Source organism: Dendrobates tinctorius, unplaced genomic scaffold, assembly GCF_039654945.1.
Source record: "Dendrobates tinctorius isolate UK_male_01 unplaced genomic scaffold, ASM3965494v1 ptg000177l, whole genome shotgun sequence".
Lineage (NCBI taxonomy): Eukaryota > Metazoa > Chordata > Amphibia > Anura > Dendrobatidae > Dendrobates > Dendrobates tinctorius.
Genome location: NW_027361844.1, coordinates 3,530,423 through 3,551,449, shown reverse-complemented (window position 1 = coordinate 3,551,449; position 21,027 = coordinate 3,530,423). Strand labels below are relative to the sequence as shown.

At 45.4% G+C, this 21,027-nt stretch overlaps 1 protein-coding gene across 2 annotated transcripts in view; it reads right to left on the bottom strand.

The window, feature by feature from the left end:
- Positions 1-4,245: 4,245 nt before the first annotated feature.
- The window catches only part of LOC141054231 (queuosine 5'-phosphate N-glycosylase/hydrolase-like), a 68,072-nt gene continuing 51,290 nt past the window's right edge, over positions 4,246-21,027 (bottom strand). For both annotated transcript variants that reach the window (XM_073551468.1, XM_073551469.1), the window contains 2 exons: positions 18,498-18,693; positions 4,246-4,534 (listed from right to left, as the gene is read on the bottom strand). In XM_073551468.1, coding sequence (XP_073407569.1) covers positions 4,302-4,534; positions 18,498-18,693 — 429 coding nt within the window. In that variant the 3' untranslated portion in view covers positions 4,246-4,301. The remainder of the gene's footprint in view (positions 4,535-18,497; positions 18,694-21,027) is intronic.

Below are 21,027 nucleotides of genomic sequence, written 5' to 3'. Positions count from 1 at the left end.
CACAATTCAGAGAGGGAATCACCACCCTCCTCCGACCCCTCCTCCTATGAGGACTCTGCCTCTCAGGGTTGGCTAATGGTGAGGGTTGAGACTTGTCCCTACTCCCTGGCAGCACCTCTGCTGCCCCCACTGGAGAAGAAGGGGATGGTTGTAGAATGACGGCAGAGACAGTAGCCCCTGGGCAGCAGCTCTCACACGACTCATCCCAGCTGACTACTTTCCTAGACCGCCAATCTATGACCGGGTTGTGACTTTTCAACCAAGGGAGGCCTAAAACGATAGGTGATGGCATTCCCCCAAGACGTAGCATGACAGGGACTCATCACGATGAGTCCCTATACGCAGATGTATATTATCCATGACGGGTCAACCTCCCCTGGCTCAGTGGGACAGAGTCAATGGCCTGGACACTTAGGGGTTTTGCTAGCGTCCTACACCTCAGGCCATGGGTCTGGACAAAGTGAGCAGCCACCAGACTGACTCCTGCTCCACCGTCCACAAGCACCGGTATACCCTCAGTTACACTGCCAATCACCACTTCTACTGACAAGGTACACTGAGGGGAAAAAATGGAGGAAATATACACTCCCTGGTCGCCTCCCTCCACACGGCCAGGGGGACGCGGCTTCTTAGCTGGTACAGATGATTTGGCATGCGCTGGGCAGTCTCCGATGAAATGACCAGTCTGCCCACAGTAAAAACATGCCCCCACACCACGATGAACAGCAGGCAACACCATTTGGGAACCAACTCCTCCCACCTGACTGGGCTCATCAGACTGCACCAGTGTGTCCTCTTCCCTAGCAAGGACTACAGGGGGCATATTCGCCAAAGCCGCAAAAAACTCATCTCGTGACCGTAGAGATGGTGAGTCGGCCGGCAGCGAGAAGGCCCAGGATAGGAGATCACCCTTAAGAAGGGATATGATGAATCCCACCCGCTGTTCCTCACTCCCTGATGAACGAGGGCAGAGCCTGAAGTGTAGCTTGCAGGCCTCCTGAAAAAACAAAAAATTATCTCACCCTCCAGAAAACCTGCCAGGGATAGATAACTTGGGTTCTGGTTGAGCCTGCACCTGAGCTGAGGCCCCGAACACCACCAACTGCTGCAGCTGCTGCACCACCACACCACGCAGCAACCCACACTCCTCAGTGAGGGTCTGAAGCAGTTGGGCAAAGGCCTGCATTTGGGCCATGGCTCACCAGAAAAAAAAAATGTCGGTTGGTGATAATGTCATGATATGTGAGTGGCCCTGTGTGACGTGACCAGACGATTGGTCGGTCACAAAAACAACTGGACAAAAAGGGGACGATATTACAATGGTGGGTCTTGCAATAGGGAACGGGGAAATGGAGACCTCCTGCACTCTCCTAAGGATGTGCCCTGATCTCCCTGACGTTCCCTATACAGGTTCTTTCAACCTCTCACCGAGCAGCATACCTCAGCCCTCATTTGCCCTGCACCTATCCCTCAATAGGGAATTGGTAAGTGTGGACACTGGTCCCACCACTGCTCTAATATAATACCAAGGAAAGATAACAGACAAGGTAAGACAAACAACACTTAGCTTTCTCTGCTGCAATGCACCGAGCAGCAGAATAAGGCACCAGATCAGCATTCAGCAGAAGCACCACTGCTCACAGCCAGCTCCTGTCTTGACCACGGTTGGTATTCAAAAGGAAGTGTATCACCAACACCAGCTGATACCTCAGGTGACCTTTTATAGGAAGGTGGGAGTGGTCACCATCAGCAGACGCAGACTAACCAAACATGTAGTAACACCAGCGGCCACCGGGGTCAAAAACTAATATTAACCCCTGATGGCCTGAAAGGAAAAAAGTTTAAAATTGGATTGTGACAGCTTTAAGACAAGTTGTGCCCAAAACATGTCAACATGAAGGTCTGACAGCAGATGAAGAAAAAAAAAAGAAAAGGACTCTAACCAGATGAACCGACTCTGACAAGTTCCAGGATTAAAATATTTATTCCTGCATAACTGCTTTAAATGCCCTGGAGTGGTTATTGATGATACCATTATAGATTATTGGATATCGTGTAATTAAATCCTTTGTGCCTTTACCTACCCCTGTCTATGTCCTGTCTTCCCTTATGTTATTTGAAGTTTATTGAATGTATGTTAAATTGTTAGTTTACACTCCCTTGCATGGGAGTTCATAACTTGGACTTGGTTTAATAAGTTTCTAAATAAAAAATTTATTGAAACTAAAATATTTATTCCTTATCTATACTGTATGACTTGCGCTAAGATAATGGGATTAAAACCACCTCCTTTAGGCTATTTGTGAAATACGGTGGGATACCCAATATTTTTATTGGAGGCATATAGACCCATAGAGTTTCATAGATCCATTCACACATCCATGAAAATCATGGATCCGAGAATTAAAATCCCAGTGACTCTGAGCATGTCCTATTCTGATCCAATGTTGTATCTTGTGTACTCACTTGTTATGTATCCTTTATAGTGTACTCTCTTGCTATATATAGTCCCATCCTGTTGGATATAGTGCACTTTCTTAGGCATAGAACCATCCCTTAATAGTTTCCTTTCCTATTATGTATAGCACCAGCCCTATTACACTCACTGGCCACTTTATTAGGTACACCATGCTAGTAACGGGTTGGACCCCCTTTTGCCTTCAGAACTGCCTCAATTCTTCGTGGCAGAGATTCAACAAGGTGCTGGAAGCATTCCTCAGAGATTTTGGACCATATTGACATGATGGCATCACACAGTTGGCGCAGATTTGTCAGCTGCACATCCCTGATGCGAATCTCCCGTTCCACCACATCCCAAAGATGCTCTATTGGATTGAGATCTGGTGACTGAGGAGGCCATTTGAGTACAGTGAACTCATTGTCATGTTCAAGAAACCAATCTGAGATGATTCGAGCTTTATGACATGGCGCATTATCCTGCTGAAAGTAGCCATCAGATGTTGGGTACATTGTGGTCATAAAGGGATGGACATGGTCAGCAACAATACTCAGGTAGGCTGTGGCGTTGCAACGATGCTCAATTGGTACCAAGGGGCCCAAAGAGTGCCAAGAAAAAATTCCCCACACCATGACACCACCACCACCAGCCTGAACCGTTGATACAAGGCAGGATGGATCCATGCTTTCATGTTGTTTACGCCAAATTCTGACCCTACCATCCGAATGTCGCAGCAGAAATCGAGACTCATCAGACCAGGCAACGTTTTTCCAATCTTCTACTGTCCAATTTCGATGAGCTTGTGCAAATTGTAGCCTCAGTTTCCTGTTCTTAGCTGAGAGGAGTGGTACCCGGTGTGGTCTTCTGCTGCTGTAGCCCATCTGCCTCAAAGTTCGACTCACTGTGCGTTCAGAGATGCTCTTCTGCCTACCTTGGTTGTAACGGGTGGCAATTTGAGTCACTGTTGCCTTTCTATCAGCTCGAACCAGTCTGCCCATTCTCCTCTGACCTCTGGCATCAACAAGGCATTTCCGGCCACAGAACTGCCGCTCACTGGATTTTTTTTCTTTTTCGGACCATTCTCTGTAAACCCTAGAGATGGTTGTGCGTGGAAAATCCCAGTAGATCAGCAGTTTCTGAAATACTCAGACCAGCCCTTCTGGCACCAACAATCATGCCACGTTCAAAGGCACTCAAATCACCTTTCTTCCCCATACTGATGCTCGGTTTGAACTGCAGGAGATTGTCTTGACCATGTCTACATGCCTAAATGCACTGAGTTGCCGCCATGTGATTGGCAGATTAGAAATTAAGTCTTAACACACAGTTGGACAGGTGTACCTAATAAAGTGGCCAGTGAGTGTATATATAATCTTCTCGTGTTATGCACCATCTTGTATTCTGTAGCATCCTCTGTAGTTATGTACAGCACCGTCCTCTATTACACTGTCCTCTTCTATTAAGTATAGTGCTGTTTCATTATTGCATAGTGTCATCTCTTCTTATGTATAGTACTGCCCCATATTACATAGTGTATTCACCTGTTATTTTTGGTATTCATAGCGTTCTCATGCACATGTTCAGGCTTATAAATGTCTTTTAACCATTTACAGTTAAAAAATTCCTAGAAAACCACCTGTTACAGCACACATATTTATAGTTGGGTATTGCTCTAGTTGCTCTAGGAAAATAATAAAATAGATGTGTGGATTATAATATTGTGTTTACTCTAATATATTAGCAAATAAAACACCCTGAAAATAATCATATATACTCGATTCAAAAGATGTTTTCTGAATCCCCAAGTTTATTACAGCATGTCACAGCTCGCAGAAAAGTCATACTAGTAATAGATGCAGCGCACTCTGTGGAAGGGAATGACATCTACAGCCTTTCTGTTGTCACGAGCAAAATCCCACAAAAAGTTATTAATAAGTATTGGATTGACTTCATTATTTATTTTTTCTGCTTTCTTTTTGAACAGTTCTTGTACTTGCTCATGGATCAGCTCCACGGCCTGGATAGAGCAGCCTCTGATTTCCATCTCTTCCCGATCTCCATTCTTAAATAACCAACCTGCAAGAGGAAAGAGGAACTATTCTCAAATCAAAAAGTTTGATCAAAGTATAAAAGTTTTGCCTCTGGTCAATCTACCGTAATTGGGCACAAATACATATCATCTTCTCTTGCCTGTAAGTGTGGGATTTTATGAGATGGAGGATTTAATATAACTGTAGCATGACTGGAACATTTTACTGGATTTTATGAACCCCAATCTATGTCGGCTTATCTACAGTACATAAAGAAAATCACTTACAAACGTTTAAAATAGTAATAATATCTTTGCAGCACTAGGGTTGTGTACTTATAATGCAAGATCCTAAACAGGTGGATTCATCTCACCATAATATTCTCTTCTAGTACGCCCTCCACCCTCTACTGAACTATTCTATTTTAGATGTTATATATAGACATAATTTATATGGAAATGTAATTTTGTAAATAAATTTAGTTTTTCACTAATCATGGGTACAGCATGTCTTCTAATCCAGAGTCTCACAATTATAGTTGGATGCTACTAGAAACAGTCAACAAACAGGATATACATTCAAGCAAAATCCCAGAAAAAAACAGCCTTACTAACTCCAGCTCAGATGCACTAGCAGGGTGCAGGAGACCCCATTATAAAGAAGAGGCAGCTCAGGTGCAAAATACTGATGGAGCAATTCATAGAGGGGCTGGTTGCCTAGTATTAAAAATGCACACAGAAGAGGCTTGCATAGGGTGCCAGTCACACAGTGTCTGACTTACGTCCTACTGATGACACCATACTATTAGAGTAAGTGCACTGCGCAGCACTATATAAGTGCACTCCACAAAACACACACCTCAATTCACCGAACCAACACTAAAGTGCCTTGCTGCATCCTGTAAAAAAATGGAAAAATGTGCAATAAAATGGTGAAAAACGATATATAAAATACATGAGGTATTGGTCAATTTTTTTGGCAAAATACGCAAGCTTGCAACCCACATCAAGGGTTCTCATACTTGAAAGTCCCTACGCTAAAATAAAAACGTCTCACCAAGGGGCATGGCCTGAAGAGCATGTGAGCGGACGCCTGCTGCAGGAGCTCCTCCTCAGCAGCCACTCATTTGGGGTTAAACACCCTAGATTACCAGGAGAATCTACTGCTGATGCGGTGTACCAACAATCCTGTACCTGCGCAGTGATGGCCGGTAAACGGAGCTCAAAGAAGATGGCAGGGGAGCTGGTGAGACGGATCCAAGATGGCACTGGCAGGGATGAGGCACTGACCGCAGGGTTGGAGGAGGCAGGGGAAGACCCCAGGAGATCTGATGCAGCAGCTAAGGCTAGGTTCATATTTGTGTTTGTGTGCGCAGTGTTTCATCTGCATGCACAAACGCATGTCAAAACGCAAACACATGCTTACACCGCGTTTTTTTTAGCTGCATCAGCTTACTCATGACGACAAAAAAACGCTGTGTTTGCATGCTTTTTTTCATGCGTTTGCGTTTTTTCAATGCTTGCGTTCGGAGAATGTAATTGACACAAGCCACACCCAATGGGCGTGTCTCATTTCCCGGACATGATTGTGTGAAAAATGCATGCGTTTCAAACGCATGCGTATGCATGTACTTGCGTATGCATGCATTCCCACAGACAGTAATGCGTTTATTTGACGCACTCATCTGCATGTGCATAAATGTATATATCATCAAACTTCCCTATCTCAATTACGTCTCCTGAGGAAGCCAAGGCGTAACGCGCGTAGAGACGACAGGCAGCGGCAGTAGTCAGCTTCCACACTGTAAGTGTTACTCCATTGTTTAGTATAACATGCATTAATTTGCATTCCACCATGTTTAATATATAACAGTCTGCACTCGCCTTTGTAATATGTATAGCGAGTTAATCCTCGCTTATTTAATGCAATGTCAATTGATGTATGTGCTCACTTAATCTTTGCCACTCTATGGAAGGCGGTGATTCGCAGTACTAGTTGATTATTACGTGCACAGTTAATAGTCCTTGTACTCACTTAGCTTTTTCAGTGCAGCATTTTGTAATTGATTATTTATGTGGTGAAAACCGCTCCTTGTTGCAATGCATATTATGCAGCAACGCTTTTGCTGCCTATTTTAGCTGAGTTTATCTATATTCAACGTGGTGAGTGTTATCTAGATTTGGAATAAGTATTATGCATTACTTTCCATGGTTTAGTAACACGCTAGATTGATTATATATGCATTGGAAGTGACCTGTTACTGAATATTGTGAAAGGGAGGAACTAAAAAACCCCTCACTATTTTTTATTGTAGATGCTATGATTTATATCTACCACTGCCTGCGTTAGCATTGATACTCTGTTACTGTTTTTAATTATTGTATAATAAAATTTATTATTTTTGCTAAAACTCTTCTGGTCCCTAATTCTTACTTAATAGTTGAGATAGGGAAGTTTGATGATATATACTGTTTGCTGAGTTGTGCTATTACTCGTTTCCCATTTTGGTAGGGGATATCTTGTTAATTTATGTGCATAAATGTGCATATTTGCCACTTCCAAAAATCCAAAATGATGCAATCGTCGGACCCCGCCGCACACCGAAAAACAATGCATGCATACGCTGGCGCATGCGAACTGATGCAAACGCATGCCCCTGCGTACACCATGTTAAAGATAGGGAAACACGACATACAGATTGCTGCGGATGAAACGCTGCGCAAACAGGCACAAATGTGAAACCAGCCTTAGCCACGAAGATTTGCCAGGCAGGAAGACATGACCCAGAGTCCGGCGAGACCAAGAGGGAAGCAGAAAAACATTGTGTGGTATGTGGAGGAGACGGTGGAGCTGGGGGAGGTGGAGGGAGCAGAGAGTGATGGCGGGAGTCGCGCCAGTGTGCAGGAGGAGGATGAAGAGTGAAAAGGCAAGCTGTGTTTAAATTTCTGAGTGATGCCAAGCTGTCGTTGATTTGCCTGCAAGAAACTCAAATGGTAAAGGAAAGAACACATTTTCTAGCTAAAAGATGGTGCAGTCGGGGTACCACGCGACCTATTCAACATATTCCAGAGGGGTTAGCATTCTCATTTGCTCTGGCGTGCCTTTTGAACATCGTGAAGTGATTATAGACCCGATGGGAATATTTATTTGCCTACTATGTTAATTATATGGGTCTTTGATGTGGCTGGTTTCCATACATATTGCACCGGCCTATTGTTGGAAGCCCTCCACAGGGTTCTGCAACTAGTGGAAGAATCACCAGGGGTGCTGTTTCTGATAGTGGATGATTTTTATAATATACCAGACACTGGGACAGGGGTAGATGAGAGGCACTGAGACCGGGAGGTAATTGTACCCCATTTGGAGCGGTCCCGAGGGAAACTGCACTGCACGACCTATGGAGGCTTTGTCATCCTGGCGTGTCATTGTCGAGAAATGACCAGGCCCTAGGCAATGATTTGATGTTGGGCATAGTTGGGAAGGTAACATATCTGGCTAGAACGATATCGGATCATTCCCCCATGAGTATGACACTTGAGGGAGTGGGTACTGTGCCTTCTAGGGGGCTCATGTGGAGGCTGAATCCATTTTGGTTACAACTAATTGATTTGGACGGTCATATGGAAGGGGAGATTAGAGAATATTTCAAAATAAATACTGGGACTGCTTCTGTCTTGATAGTGTGGGAGGCCATGAAGGCTTATTTTAGAGGGATTTGCATAAATATCACAGGTAAAAGCAGAAACTGGCAGGAGAGACCAGATGTTAATAAAAGAGTTGGAGGAAGCAGAGGAGGCATTAATAACTAATCAGTCCCCAGAGGCGCAGGGAAGGTTGAGGGAGGAACAGGCTAGAGTATGTCAGATGGCTATGAAAAAGGCGGAATGTAAGAGATTGTTTCATACTATGAAATTTTTTAAGCAGGGAGACAAGGCGGGCCATCTTTTTCTAGGATAGTGGCAGCGCAGAGGAACTCTACTCATATAGTTGCATTGAGGGGTAGGGATGGGTGTGAACATACCGGTAGCAGAGCAATTTTAGAAGTGATGACGGAGTACTATTCGGATCTTTATAAATCACGGGTGCAGCCAACAATGGAGAAGATTGACAGCTTTTTGGCGGAGAAACAGCTCCCCAGGCTCTCGGCGACAGATCAGAGTCTTCTTGAAGAGCCATTTAACTTGGAGGAACTTGAAGCCGCTCTGGCCTCTATGCCTAATGAAAAAGCCCCTGGGGTGGATGGGATTCTGGGGGGAAGTGTACAAAAAATATAAGGGGACGCTACTTCCTGCTTTGATGGAGGTGTATGGTGCTGGTTTGATGGAGGGGGAGTTGCCACGGTCCACGCGGGAGGCAATAATTGTAATGCTGCCAAAACAGGGAAAGGATCTGGCAGATCCAGCTTCAAATTGTCCAATCTCGCTATTGACGACAAGCATCAAACTTCTGGCTAAAATAATGGCTAACCGCCTTAATAAGGTAATAACAACGGTAACACATTGGGATCAATCTGGGTTTATGCCCAATAGTTCTACAGCAAAAAATCTTAGGCGGCTGTTTCTTAACGTGCAGGCAAGTGTGGACAATGTGGGTCGGAGGGTTGTGGTGTCCTTAGATGCCGCTAAGGCGTTTGACAGTGTGGAGTGGAGGTATCTGTGGGCAGTAATGAGGATAATGGGGTTTGGGGAGCAGTTTATTAGTTGGGTTGGATGTAGCTGTTATATGCATCTCCGAAAGCTAAAGTATGGGTGAATGTGTGGCACCCCAGGAGTCCGGTTGCAACTGTGGCATTGCCTCTCTCACAGGGGGTGATGTCATGCCTGGAAGAAAGGAAGAGCTCCCTGGTCAGGTCACATCAGCTTTCAACACTTTTCCTGATTCCAGCCCAGAAGATGGAGCTCAAAACTAGGTTTTAGGGGAGCTTCCCTATTAGTTCTGGCCTGGAGGAGGGGTTAGGAAGTCAGTGATGGGGACTGGAGGAATGAGGAGCTCGTCCCCAGGCGAGAGTTGCAGTCTGTGAGAGAGAGTGAGAGAAGAAGGAGGGAAGTGAAAGAGAAGCTGGGGAGTGGAGCTGTGACCAAGCTCCCCCCAGAACAGAGTGCTAGAACTGGACGCCAGAGTCCATGGCAGCACAGGTACAACAGTCCCAGCAGCTAAATCCGGAGGGCAGGGAACTGCAGGTCCCCTGGCCCATCAGAAACTCGGGGCACAGCAGCATATTAAATCCCAGAGCCACCAAAAAGGAGCAACACCTGCAATAAGCTCAAGTTGCCTGCCGTATGGGCAAGTACAGGGACCATAAGAAACAGAAGCTTGAGCATAGCTTTAAGCAGCAAGGACCTCAGAGAACAGGGCAGCAAGGAGGTCTCCAACTCCATCTGGCTTAGGGGACCCTAGATTGCTTCCAGGCTGTCCAGAACTCCATTTCCATCTGTTAGCAGTGCTCCAGTCTGTATTCCAAACCATCAAGTAAAGGTAAAGGAAACTACAGTTCATGTGTCTGCAGTTATTCAATATTCCCTCAGTCATACACCCCAACGTCACTATCCCATTATAAGAGCTATAACTGCCCTGGGGCATAGCTCTACCCGTGGAGAGCTGTAACAGCTCAGCTGCATCACCAACGGACCCAGCGGTCTCCTTAGGCAGCATCAGCCATCCCCTTATTGCCGAACACCATGGGTGGCGTCACGAATAATCTCTTATAAATGTTATTTCCCCTTTAGTCATCATTTTTCATTGGATGCCCAGGGCCACAGACCAGGTCACTGCTGCCATGACACATCCCCTTAAGAACCGGCCTGGTACTGAGTATCTCCATGGCCCTGTGGGGTGTGCCAAATGGTCTGTTGTCTGGGGAATTTTCACTATTTAGGGGAACGCGGCTGGGCTGCCCTTTGTCTCCTCTGCTGTTCACGATCACAATAGAGCCTTTGGTGGTGGCAATGCGGGGGGACAGGGATATAAAGGGATATAAATATGGAAGTCACGAGGAGAAGGTGGCCCTTTATGATGTGTTATTATTCTTAGGAGATGCAAGGGAGTCTTTGAGGGCTGCTATGCATAGCATTACTAATTTTGGCTCTCTTTCTGGACTATCCATTAATTGGGACAAGTCCGTGCTACTTCTGTTGGACGTGGTGGCTCCCCTGACACTTGACCCTGTGATTCCACTACGGGTGGTTGCTTAGTTCAAATATTTGGGCATTGTAATTTTGGCCAAGATAGAGGAGAGGATTATGAGTGGCTCAATTTGGCTCCTCTGTTGGGAAGATTTCAGCAGAAGATTGGGGCTTGTAAGAGGTTGTTTTTGTCGGTCGCGGGTAGAGTTAATTTGATTAAAATGATACTTATGCCTCAACTCCTCTATATGCTCCATAATGCTCCGGTGTGGCTGGCACAAAATAAATTCTATAGGATCAATTCTATATTTAGGGATCTGATTGGAAGGGTGGATGGGCACGCATTAAATTGGAACATCTGCAAAGATCGAAAGATGAGGGAGGTTTAGCGGTCCCTAACCCTTGGATTTACTATATAACATCTCAATGTCAACATATTGTGGGTTGGGGAGAACCCAAACAACATACATCAGCTGGGATAATCATTGAATATATGGTGGGGAAGGTGCCATTGTTAGCTAGTTTAGAAGCAGGCAGATTTAGATAAACCCCTAAAAAATTCCAACCATAGTTATGATGGGGAAAGTCTGGAAGAAGATTAAGCAGTGGAGAGGTATTACCGGATTTATGTGTTATGCGCCGATCTGGTTTGTCCCTAAAATGGTGGAGTTGATGCGATTCAGAGTGTTTGGTCAGTGGACGCGCATTGGCATTTGGCTCGTGTCTCAGTTGTTTGATGGTGGCACTCTAAAGACGTTTGAATCGCTCAGGAAGGAGTTCCCTTTGAGCCAAAATTTATTTTTTCAGTATTTGCAGCTGAGACATGCTATCAATAAACAGACTGAAGTGTCACGTGTGGTTTTGCAGCCAGATAGTTTGTTGAATCTCATAGGAACTCAGAGGAACACAAGGGGGGTTCATCATATTGATGTACGGGGGTCTGCTGGACACATATCTATTTCGACATCCGTTAATGTTGAGAGAGAAGTGGATGGCAGATTTGGGTTCGTTTTCGGAGTCTCAATGGGAGTCCTTATTACAATATATTCCCAAGTTGTCTATGAGCGAGGCTAGGAGAGAGTCACAAGGTACTTAGTCTATAGAGTGTACAGAACTCAAGTGTGGATGATGAAGGCAGGACTGAGAGGGGATTCAAAATGTTCAAGATGCTCTGAAGAGGGAGCCGACCTTCTGCACACAGATGAGGCTTTTTTTCTGTGAGTTAACAAACCACACTAAGAGTTTATATTGGAGATTTTTGTATACTTTTGAGCTATTCCACTCCACAGGAATGCCGTGACATAAATCTATACATTGCCCATAAGCTTCTAATATAAAAGGAAAAAAGGTTACTTATTACTACAGTACTGTGCAAAAGCCAAGCGTGTAAAAAAAGTTCTAAAGTTAGAATGTTTTAAAAAATAGAAGCGGTAATTGTTTATTTTTATCAATTAACAAAATGCAAAGTGAATGAAGAAAATAAAAATCTAAATCAAATCAACATTTGGTTTGACCGCCCTTTGCCTTCAAAAAAGCATCAATTCCTCTAGGTACACTTACATAAAGGCAGGGATTTTTTTTAGCATTCTAGACAGATGTATGAGTAGCTAATTATACCAAACTAGGTGGTGGCCCAATTCTAACGCATCGGGTATTCTAGAATATGTATGTAGTTTATTTATGAAGATTTAATAATAATGCAATAATGCGCCCCCCAATCCTGATATGCATGGTCCTCTCACCCCCCAATCCTGATATGCATGGTACCCCTCACCCCCCTATCCTAGTATGCATGGTCCCCTCACCCCGCTATCCATGGTCCCCTCATCCCCCTTTCCTGGTATGCATGGTCCCGTCAATACCTTTTCCTGGTATCCATGGTCCCATCACCCCCTTTCCTGGTATGCTTGGTCACCCTCACCTCCCTTTCCTGGTATGCATGGTCACCCTCACCCTCCTTTCCTGGTATGCATGGTGCCCCACACCCCCCCTTTGCTGGTATGCATGGTGCCCCTCACCCCCCTTTCCTGGTATGCATGGTTCCCTCACCCCCCTTTCATGGTATGTATGGTCACCCTCACCCCCCTTTCCTGGCATGCATGGTCCCCCTCACCCCCTTTTCCTGGTATGAATGGTCCCTTCTGTTAGGTGTCAGGTTCCTGCAGCTGCACAGCAGGAATCCAGAGCCACGCAGCCAGCGGTCTCCCATTCCCCTCCAACCTCTCAGGGACCTGAACAGCAACCTCGGCGATCCAGACGCCTTGCTCAGACCAGTTCTCTGGGTCTGGTTGTTGCTGCCACCTCTGGACCAGCAATAGTAGCGCAGCCTGCTCTGCAGCAAGCCACTCCAGAGGCTAAGTCCTCTCGCCGCGCTACTGGGCATGCTCACGAGACGATCTCCCAGTGGAGATTGGGAGTCACGTGCTCAGGTCCTTCTCCTGATCTGATTAGTCCATCTCAGAGATCTAGAAGGTCCCGGAAGCGCACGGCTATAAAAGGCCCGCATGGTCGCTCGGCCATGTGCTAGTATAGACTCTTATTGCTATCTGTGTGAATGATGATGAATGCATGTGCCTGCGAATAGCTCATTAAGATCCCCTCCCTCTGATATTACTTGTGTGGATAGGGACTCAGTCATAGAGACAGCGCCAGTCAGTGGCGCGCTACAGGCCACAGTTCACATCTTACAGCACTAGCGTCCAACAGTGTGCCTCCTCTTGGGCATTGTCGTGCGGCGGCTGGGTCGGTCGCCGCGCTGCAGTCAGCAGCACTTGTTGGCGTCCGCGGTAGCGACACCGCACGCATGGTAGGTCTAGATGAACATTGACCCTGAGTCTTGGGTCTAGTCCTGTGACCGTATATCGGGTGTGCACACCGCTGAGACCTGTGAGGTCAACAGGCTCAGCATTTACATTTAAGTTCTAAGCGTCTCTGTGGTGATAACAGAGTACGCCCAATGCACACCGGGTGCGATATACCGCCATATTGTGCGTCTGCCATTATCTAGCAGCGGTGTAACACCTACTGCACGGTGGACCCCGGGCGGCGAACACACTTATTATTATTTATTTATTAGTGCATTCCACCATCCCTAACACTGGTATGCATGGTCCCCCTCACCCCCCTTTCCTGGTATGCGTGATCCCCCTCACCCCCCTTTCCTGTTATGCATAGTTACCCTCGCCCCCCTTCCCTCTTAGGCATTGTCCCCCTCACCCCACTTTCCTGGTATGCATGGTCCTCTCACCCCCCTTTCCTGGTATGCTGGTCCCCCTCACCCCCCCTTTGCTGGTATGCATGGTCCCCTCACCCCCTTTTGCTGGTATGTATGGTCACCCTCACCCCCCTTTCCTGGTATGCATGGTCCTCCTCACCCCCCTTTCCTGGTATGCATGGTTCCCTCACCCCCCTTTCCTGGTATGCATGGTCCCCCTCACCCCCCTTTCCTGGTATGCGTGGTCCCCCTCACCCCCCTTTCCTGGTATGCGTGGTCCCCTCACCCCCCTTTCCTGGTATGCATGGTTACCCTCACCCCCCTTTCCTGTTATGCGTGGTCCACCCTCACCCCCCTTTCCTGGTATGCATGGTCCCCCTCACCCCCCTTTCCTGGTATGCATGGTCTTCTCACCCCCCTTTCCTGGTATGCATGGTTACCCTCACCCCCCGTCATCTTCCGGTCCCAGTAAGGCTTAGCACAAAGGACCGAAGATGACGTCACTCTCGTGAGAGCGCGACGTCATCAGCGGTCTTTGGCGCAAAGCATTACTGGGACCGCGATGCCGGGCGCGTGGTTAGAGAATGGAAGCCCAGGGGCCGTCCAAAGAGGAGTATCTCACTATTTTTTATTTTAATTCTATTTTTTACAGATTAATGGTACCCAGGGTTCGGAGGAGTCTCCTCTCCTCCGGACCCTGGCTACCATCCGCACATTAGGCCGCGACCAATCAGCGACGCAGGAGGCTGGACTGCGCCTGTCGCTGATTGGTTGCGGCCGCAACTGGTCAGCGAGGCAGGATTTCCGTAACAGACAAACAGACATACAGACAGAAAGAAAGACAGACAGACAGAATTAGACAATTATATAGTAGATAGGTGCTAATGATTTTCATAGGTAGATCAAACACAGTTGTTAACTGAAGCATAAACAGCTGCGTGAGAGGCTTAAAACTGGGTGATGAACAGCAAAACTCTACTCCAAAGTTGAAGTTGTGGAGGGCGGTGTCCAGTCACAGGTCACACACCATGGCAAGACGGAGCACTGCAACAAGTCACAAGGTAGTTATACTGCATTAGCAAGAGCTCTCTCAGACTGGAGCTTTGAGATGTGCTGTCCAAGCTCTTTTGAAGGAGCACCAAGAATTTGGCAATGTTGACACATGGGTTGGCCAGGGAAACTTAGTGCAGCAGATGAGAGGTACATCATACTTCATATCAAAATTGGATGATGTCCAGTAACGCGATCAGCTCAGAACTGGCATCAACCAGTGAGACCCAGCTACACCCATCTAATGTTTGGAGAAGTCTGGCCAGAAGTGGTCTTCATGAAAAACTTTATTGTGGCCAAAGAGCTATACTTTCAACATGGAAACAAAGCCAAGGGAGCCAACAATACAGGAAAACATTGAACTGGGCTGCCGAAAAATGGCAGCAGCAGCTGCTCTGGTATCAAAATTTGAGTTATTTGGCGTAGTTCAGCCAAAAGTAATCTTCATGGAAGAATTGCGATCAAAAAGCCATACCTTCAACTTGGAAACAAGGCCAAGCGTCTCAGGTATGCACAAAATCTTAGGAACTGGGGTTCAGAAAAATGGCAGCAAATACTCTGGACTGATGAGTAAAATGTGACTGTAACAGAAGGCAGTTTGTGTGCTGAAGGACTGGAGAGCAGTACAATAATGAATGTCTGCAGGCAACAGTGAAATGTGGGGGAGGATACTTGTAAGTTTGGAACTGCATTTAATTTGGAAATTTGGTCAGTATTAATAGTGTCCTCAATACAGGCAGATACTTATCCATCATATAAATATCATCAGGGAGGCATGTGATTGGTTCCAAATTTATTATACAGTAGGAAAATGACGTCAAACACACAAAGTCATTAAGAACTAACTTCAGCGTAAAGAAGAACAAGGAGTTCTGGAAGTGATGATATGGCCCCCACAGAGTCCTGATCTCACCATTATCAGCTCTGTCTGAGATTACATGAAGAGACAGAAGGATTTGCACAAGCGACATCCAGAGAAGATCTGTGGTTAGTTCTCCAAGATGTTTAGAACAACCTCCTGCCAAGTTCTCAAAAACTGTGTGCAAGTATATAGAGGAATTGATGCATTCATGCTGTTTTTAATATTGAATTACCGTATTTTACAGATTATAAGATGCACCGGATTAGAAGACGCACCCCAAATTTTGAGGGTAGAAATAGGAGAAAAAACAAACTTGGTTTTAATAAAATGTTGGTGCTTCTTATAATCCATGCATCTTATTGCTTACTGGGGATGATGGCTGCGGTGAAGCGGGGTCCCAGGGTTGCTGCTGGAGGAGGGAAGAGTGGAGCGTTGCTGGAGGCCGTAGGCTGGGATGAGGTGGTGTTCGGATGTGTGGCGCGCCGCTGCATGGTGTCCAGTGCTGCGAGGGCTCTGCCGACATTTTGTGAAAGGCCAGAGCTCCCGCAGTTCCATGGTTTCCTATGCGGTGGACTCCGGGAAAATGGCTGCTGGGGGGGCACATGCGCAGATGGAGATCTCGGCACCAAGATCTCGGGAGATGAGAGATTTTCCCGAAGTCCACCGCATAGGAAACCATGGAACTGATTTCACAAAATGTTGGCAGAGCCCCCGCAGCATCGGAGAACCGCAGCGGCGCGCCGCACATCGAACACTCCCTCATCCAAGCCTGCGGCCTGCAGCAACGCTCCACTATTCCCTGCATCAGCAGCGACCCTGGGACCCTGCTCCCCCGTGGCCGGTAAGGTATATCCGCATTATAAAACGCACCTCCATTTTCCCTCCAAATTTGGGGGAAAAAAGTGCGTCTTATAATCCAAAAAATGCAGTAATTTAGATTTCTCTTTTGTTCACATTATATTTTGTTAAATGGAAAAAAAACTTAACACTTCTATTTTTGAAAGAAATCTTACTTTGCGGATCTTTTGTAGAGTGCGTAAAACTTTTGCTCAGTAGTACATATCAGGGGGAGGCTGACATCTTGAACAGTACGGTATAAATAGCTTAGATGACTGCTATTCTATACTAGAGAAATAAAAGACATCTACTTCAGATGTCAAAGGTTATTAAACCTGTCACATTATACATGTAGTCTGCTCTGAGGACAGCATGGTATAGAGAAGATGAGCAGAATGATATAAAGGTTTGTTAGAAAACATTCAGTATACCGTAACTTGCATTTTAAAAGTTTAAATAAATCTCTAGTGTTTGTATGCATATTGATGTCGATCTGACATTAGGAGCTTTGCCAGTGTCCAATAAATGCCTCGCTCAGAGACACTGAGCTCACTGATTGGTTCCTGCTTTGTAGACTGTTGATGTGATATCAGAACAGCAGCCGATATCAGACAGCGGAAGCAGCGGCACAAACTCAGCGGTAGACTTTGTTTTTTTTATTGTTTTTTTTTTATAACAAACTGCACCTGGTGAAAGGAAATTTCTGAAAGGAGACAACACCTTCACAATTACAGGCCCAAAGACTATACTTCTAAGCAATATTGATGACAGAAGGATTTAAATAAGCAAATGCAAACACATACTGTATGCAACTATTGAACCAGTATAGGGAGGAGGTATTGTTGTACTTAATGATGAAAATCCATGCAAGTTCTCACTGCTCCTGGACAAAATCACAAGGGGGAAATGATATCATTAGGACTTGTCAGTAGCTCAGGCTCTGGATTTTGACCTCATACTTCAATTAATCAAATATAGTACCCCTTTAACCCTTTAAATGGAATCTGTCAGCAGGATTTCACCCCCCACAAATTATTTATATTCTAATGTAACTCTTCAACAACCAGTCCCGCAATTTCTTTACATGGCCGTCCGTTCCTCCGTTCCTGAGAAATCAAAGTTTGAATTGATAAGCCATTGAGATGCAACCATGAAGAAGGAAAAATGTGGATATTCTGCGCTGCTGCTGGATGGTTAGACAAATCCAGGTACACACAGGATGGGTATACTTTTTTTATTGTACATGCGTTTTGAAGTAACCTACTTCTCCCTCAGGACAAGAAAATATGTAAACAAATGTATATCCATCTGGTCTTAAGACCCATGGGCCTGCAGTGGCTGGGATTAGATGCTCTTTTAGGCTGTGTGCACACGCTGCGGAATCTGCTGCAGATTGATCAAAATCTGCAGATAAATCCGCAGGTCAAAAGACCTGCAGTTTATCTGCGGATTATCCTGCGGTTTTGCCCTGCGGTTTTACCATCGCCACAATGGAGGAGATGGTAAACTGCTGCGGAATCCGCAGAAAGAATTGACATCTCAAACGGGACAGCACATGAGGTGAGAACACAGCACAGGAAAGAGAGAGACAGCAGACAAGGGGGATAGCACATGGGGTAGACAGGTCAAAGAAGAGAGCACAGATGGGAGAAGTCAGCACATGGGGAGAGAGAGTGGATGGGTGGGTGAGCACATGGGGGGGAGAGATTCTCAACGCTGCAAAGCCTGCCCCATCGTGACATTACCGCCCTCCCAATGAGATAGCATTGGGCCTCAATCTAGTTAATAGTTATCAGTTCTGTCAGTAGATAATGACCAAAGAATGGCTGCAAAGGTTACATTCCCAAGAGGGCACATGATTACATAAGGCATCCAGCTCTGGTGATTGATAAATCAGTAATAACTCTCCTTAAGGTGTACTGACCTTTCTTTAGCTTTTTCACAAGCGCTTCTGAGTATCTAATGACTCCAAAGTGAAGCAGACTTTGAGGAACCCGATAGTCAGCAAACATGGTTAGTTCATGGATGTCATAGAAGGAGCCCTCATGTTTTCCTTCCAGTACGGCCCAGGTGTCTCCCACTAGAATCTGGGCACGCTTGTAAAATGCCACCTTCTTACCCTGCAGATGACCAAGGAAATGCTTATGAAATGATATCAGAATCAGCCGACATCTGGAGACATTTACATGTCCACGTTGCTGGATGATGTCCTATATGGCTGCCTGTACAGTTCCTATAGGAGCTATTATCCACCAACCAGTGTGGTATTATAGAAGAGGCACGGCCTGAAAACACTGAGTAACAGCCCCTGTGGGAGAACTAGTTCTGCCCGGACTGATTGTTACCCAGAGTTCTCTATAACAGATATGATCAGGAGGGAAAGTGTATTATCACAGCAGCACAACATCAACAAGAGCATGAAATTACATAATAAAAACAGTAGAATTGACAGAATATCATACATTACTATAATTCCTGACTGGTTATACATGGTCATATCCAATTACCCACAGATTATACACACTTGATACCCAATAAAACTATTACTGTAATCACTGAGGATTTTGAGGATTGTTATACATTCCCTTAGCAGTCAGCACAAATGATTTCCTGTATCTTTCCTTCTTACACATTAGTAGGACTAGACAGTTACTGAAGGGCCTCCTCTGCCTCATGAGCAGCTCATATAATGAGTGTGTGTTATTGTTCATTATTACCAAACATTTCTTCAGTGTTCTTTTCTCCACTACTTCCTCAGAAGGATCAAGATGGCATCCAACATCAGAGCTTGCCTTCTTGATAAGCGTACTTGGCTTATTAGCATCAGACCCACACACTACTTCCCCAGCATATGATTGTGATTAAGATAGCACTTGCCACTATGGACTGGTAGAACATTTCTAACATTTTGCTGCACACATTAAATGACCTTAGTTTCTGTATGAAGGTCAGTTTGTTCATCCCTTTCTTGTAAACCCAACTCTGTATGGCACTTCCAGTCAAGGTTACTGTCCAAGTGGATCCCCGAATATTTGTAACTCTCGACCTGCTCCACTTCTTGACCAGCAATAGTGACAGGAAAACCTTCCATCTTTCTCCTCCTGTAGTTCACCACCAGCTCCTTAGATTTCTTTATGTTTAGTTGTAAAAAGTAAGGATGGCACCAATCCACAAAATCTGACACCAACCTTCTACAGGTGCTTCTCACAAAATTAGAATATCATTAGAAAGTTAATTTATTTTAGTTCTTCAATACAAAAAGTGAAACCCATATATTATATAGTCATTACAGAGTGATCTATTTCAAAAGTCATTATCTCAGTAAATTAGAATAATTAACAGAAAACATCTGCAAAGGCTTCCTATGCATTTAAAAAGGTCCCTTAGTCTGTTTCAGTAGGCTCCACAATCATGGGGAAGACTGCTGACTTGACAGATGTCTAGAAAGCTGTCATTGACACACTCCACAAGGAGAGTAAGCCACAAAAGTTATTTGATAAAAAAGCTGGCTGTTCACAGAATGCTGCATCCAAGCATATTAATGGAAAGTTGAGTGGAAGGAAAAAGCGTGGTAGAAAAAGGTGCACAAGCAACCGGGATAACCGCAGCCTTGAAAGGATTATTAAGAAAAAGCACATCCAAAATTTGGGGGAGATTCACAAGGAGTGGACTGCTGCTGGAGCTATTGCTTCAAGAGCCACCACACACAGACATATCCAGGACATGGGCTACAAGTGTCGTATTTCTTGTATCAAGCCACTCATGACCAATAGGCAACGCTAAAAGTGTCTTACCTGGACCAAAGAGAAAAAGAACTGGACTGTTGCTCAGTGGTTTTCAGATGAAAGTACATTTTGCATTTTATTTGGAAATCAAGGTCCCACAGTCTGGAGGAAGAGTGGAGAGACACACAATCCAAGCTGCTTGAGGTCTAGTGTGAAGTTTCCACAATCAGTGATGGTTTGGGGAGCCATGTCATCTGCTGGTGTAGGCCCACTGTGTTTTATCAAGACCAAATTCAGCGCAGCCGTCTACCAGGAAATTTTAGAGCACTTCATGCTTCCCTCTGCTGACAAGCTTTTTGGAGATGGACATTTCATTCTCCAGCAGAACTTTGCACCTGTCCACACTGCCAAAAATACCAATACCTGGTTTACAAACAACAGTATCACTGTGCTTGATTGGCCAGCAAACTCGCCTGACCTTCACCCCATAGAGAATCTATTGGGTATTGTCAAGAGGAAGATGAGAGACACCGGACCCAACAATGCAGATGAGCTGAAGGCTGCTATCAAAGCAACCTGGGCTTCCATAACCCCTCTGCAGTGCCACAGGCTGATCGCCTCCATGCCATGCCGCTTTGATCCAGTAATTGGTGCAAAATGAGCCCCGAACAAGTATTGAGTGCATTAACTGAACATACATTTCAGTAGGCCAACATTTCAGATTTTAAC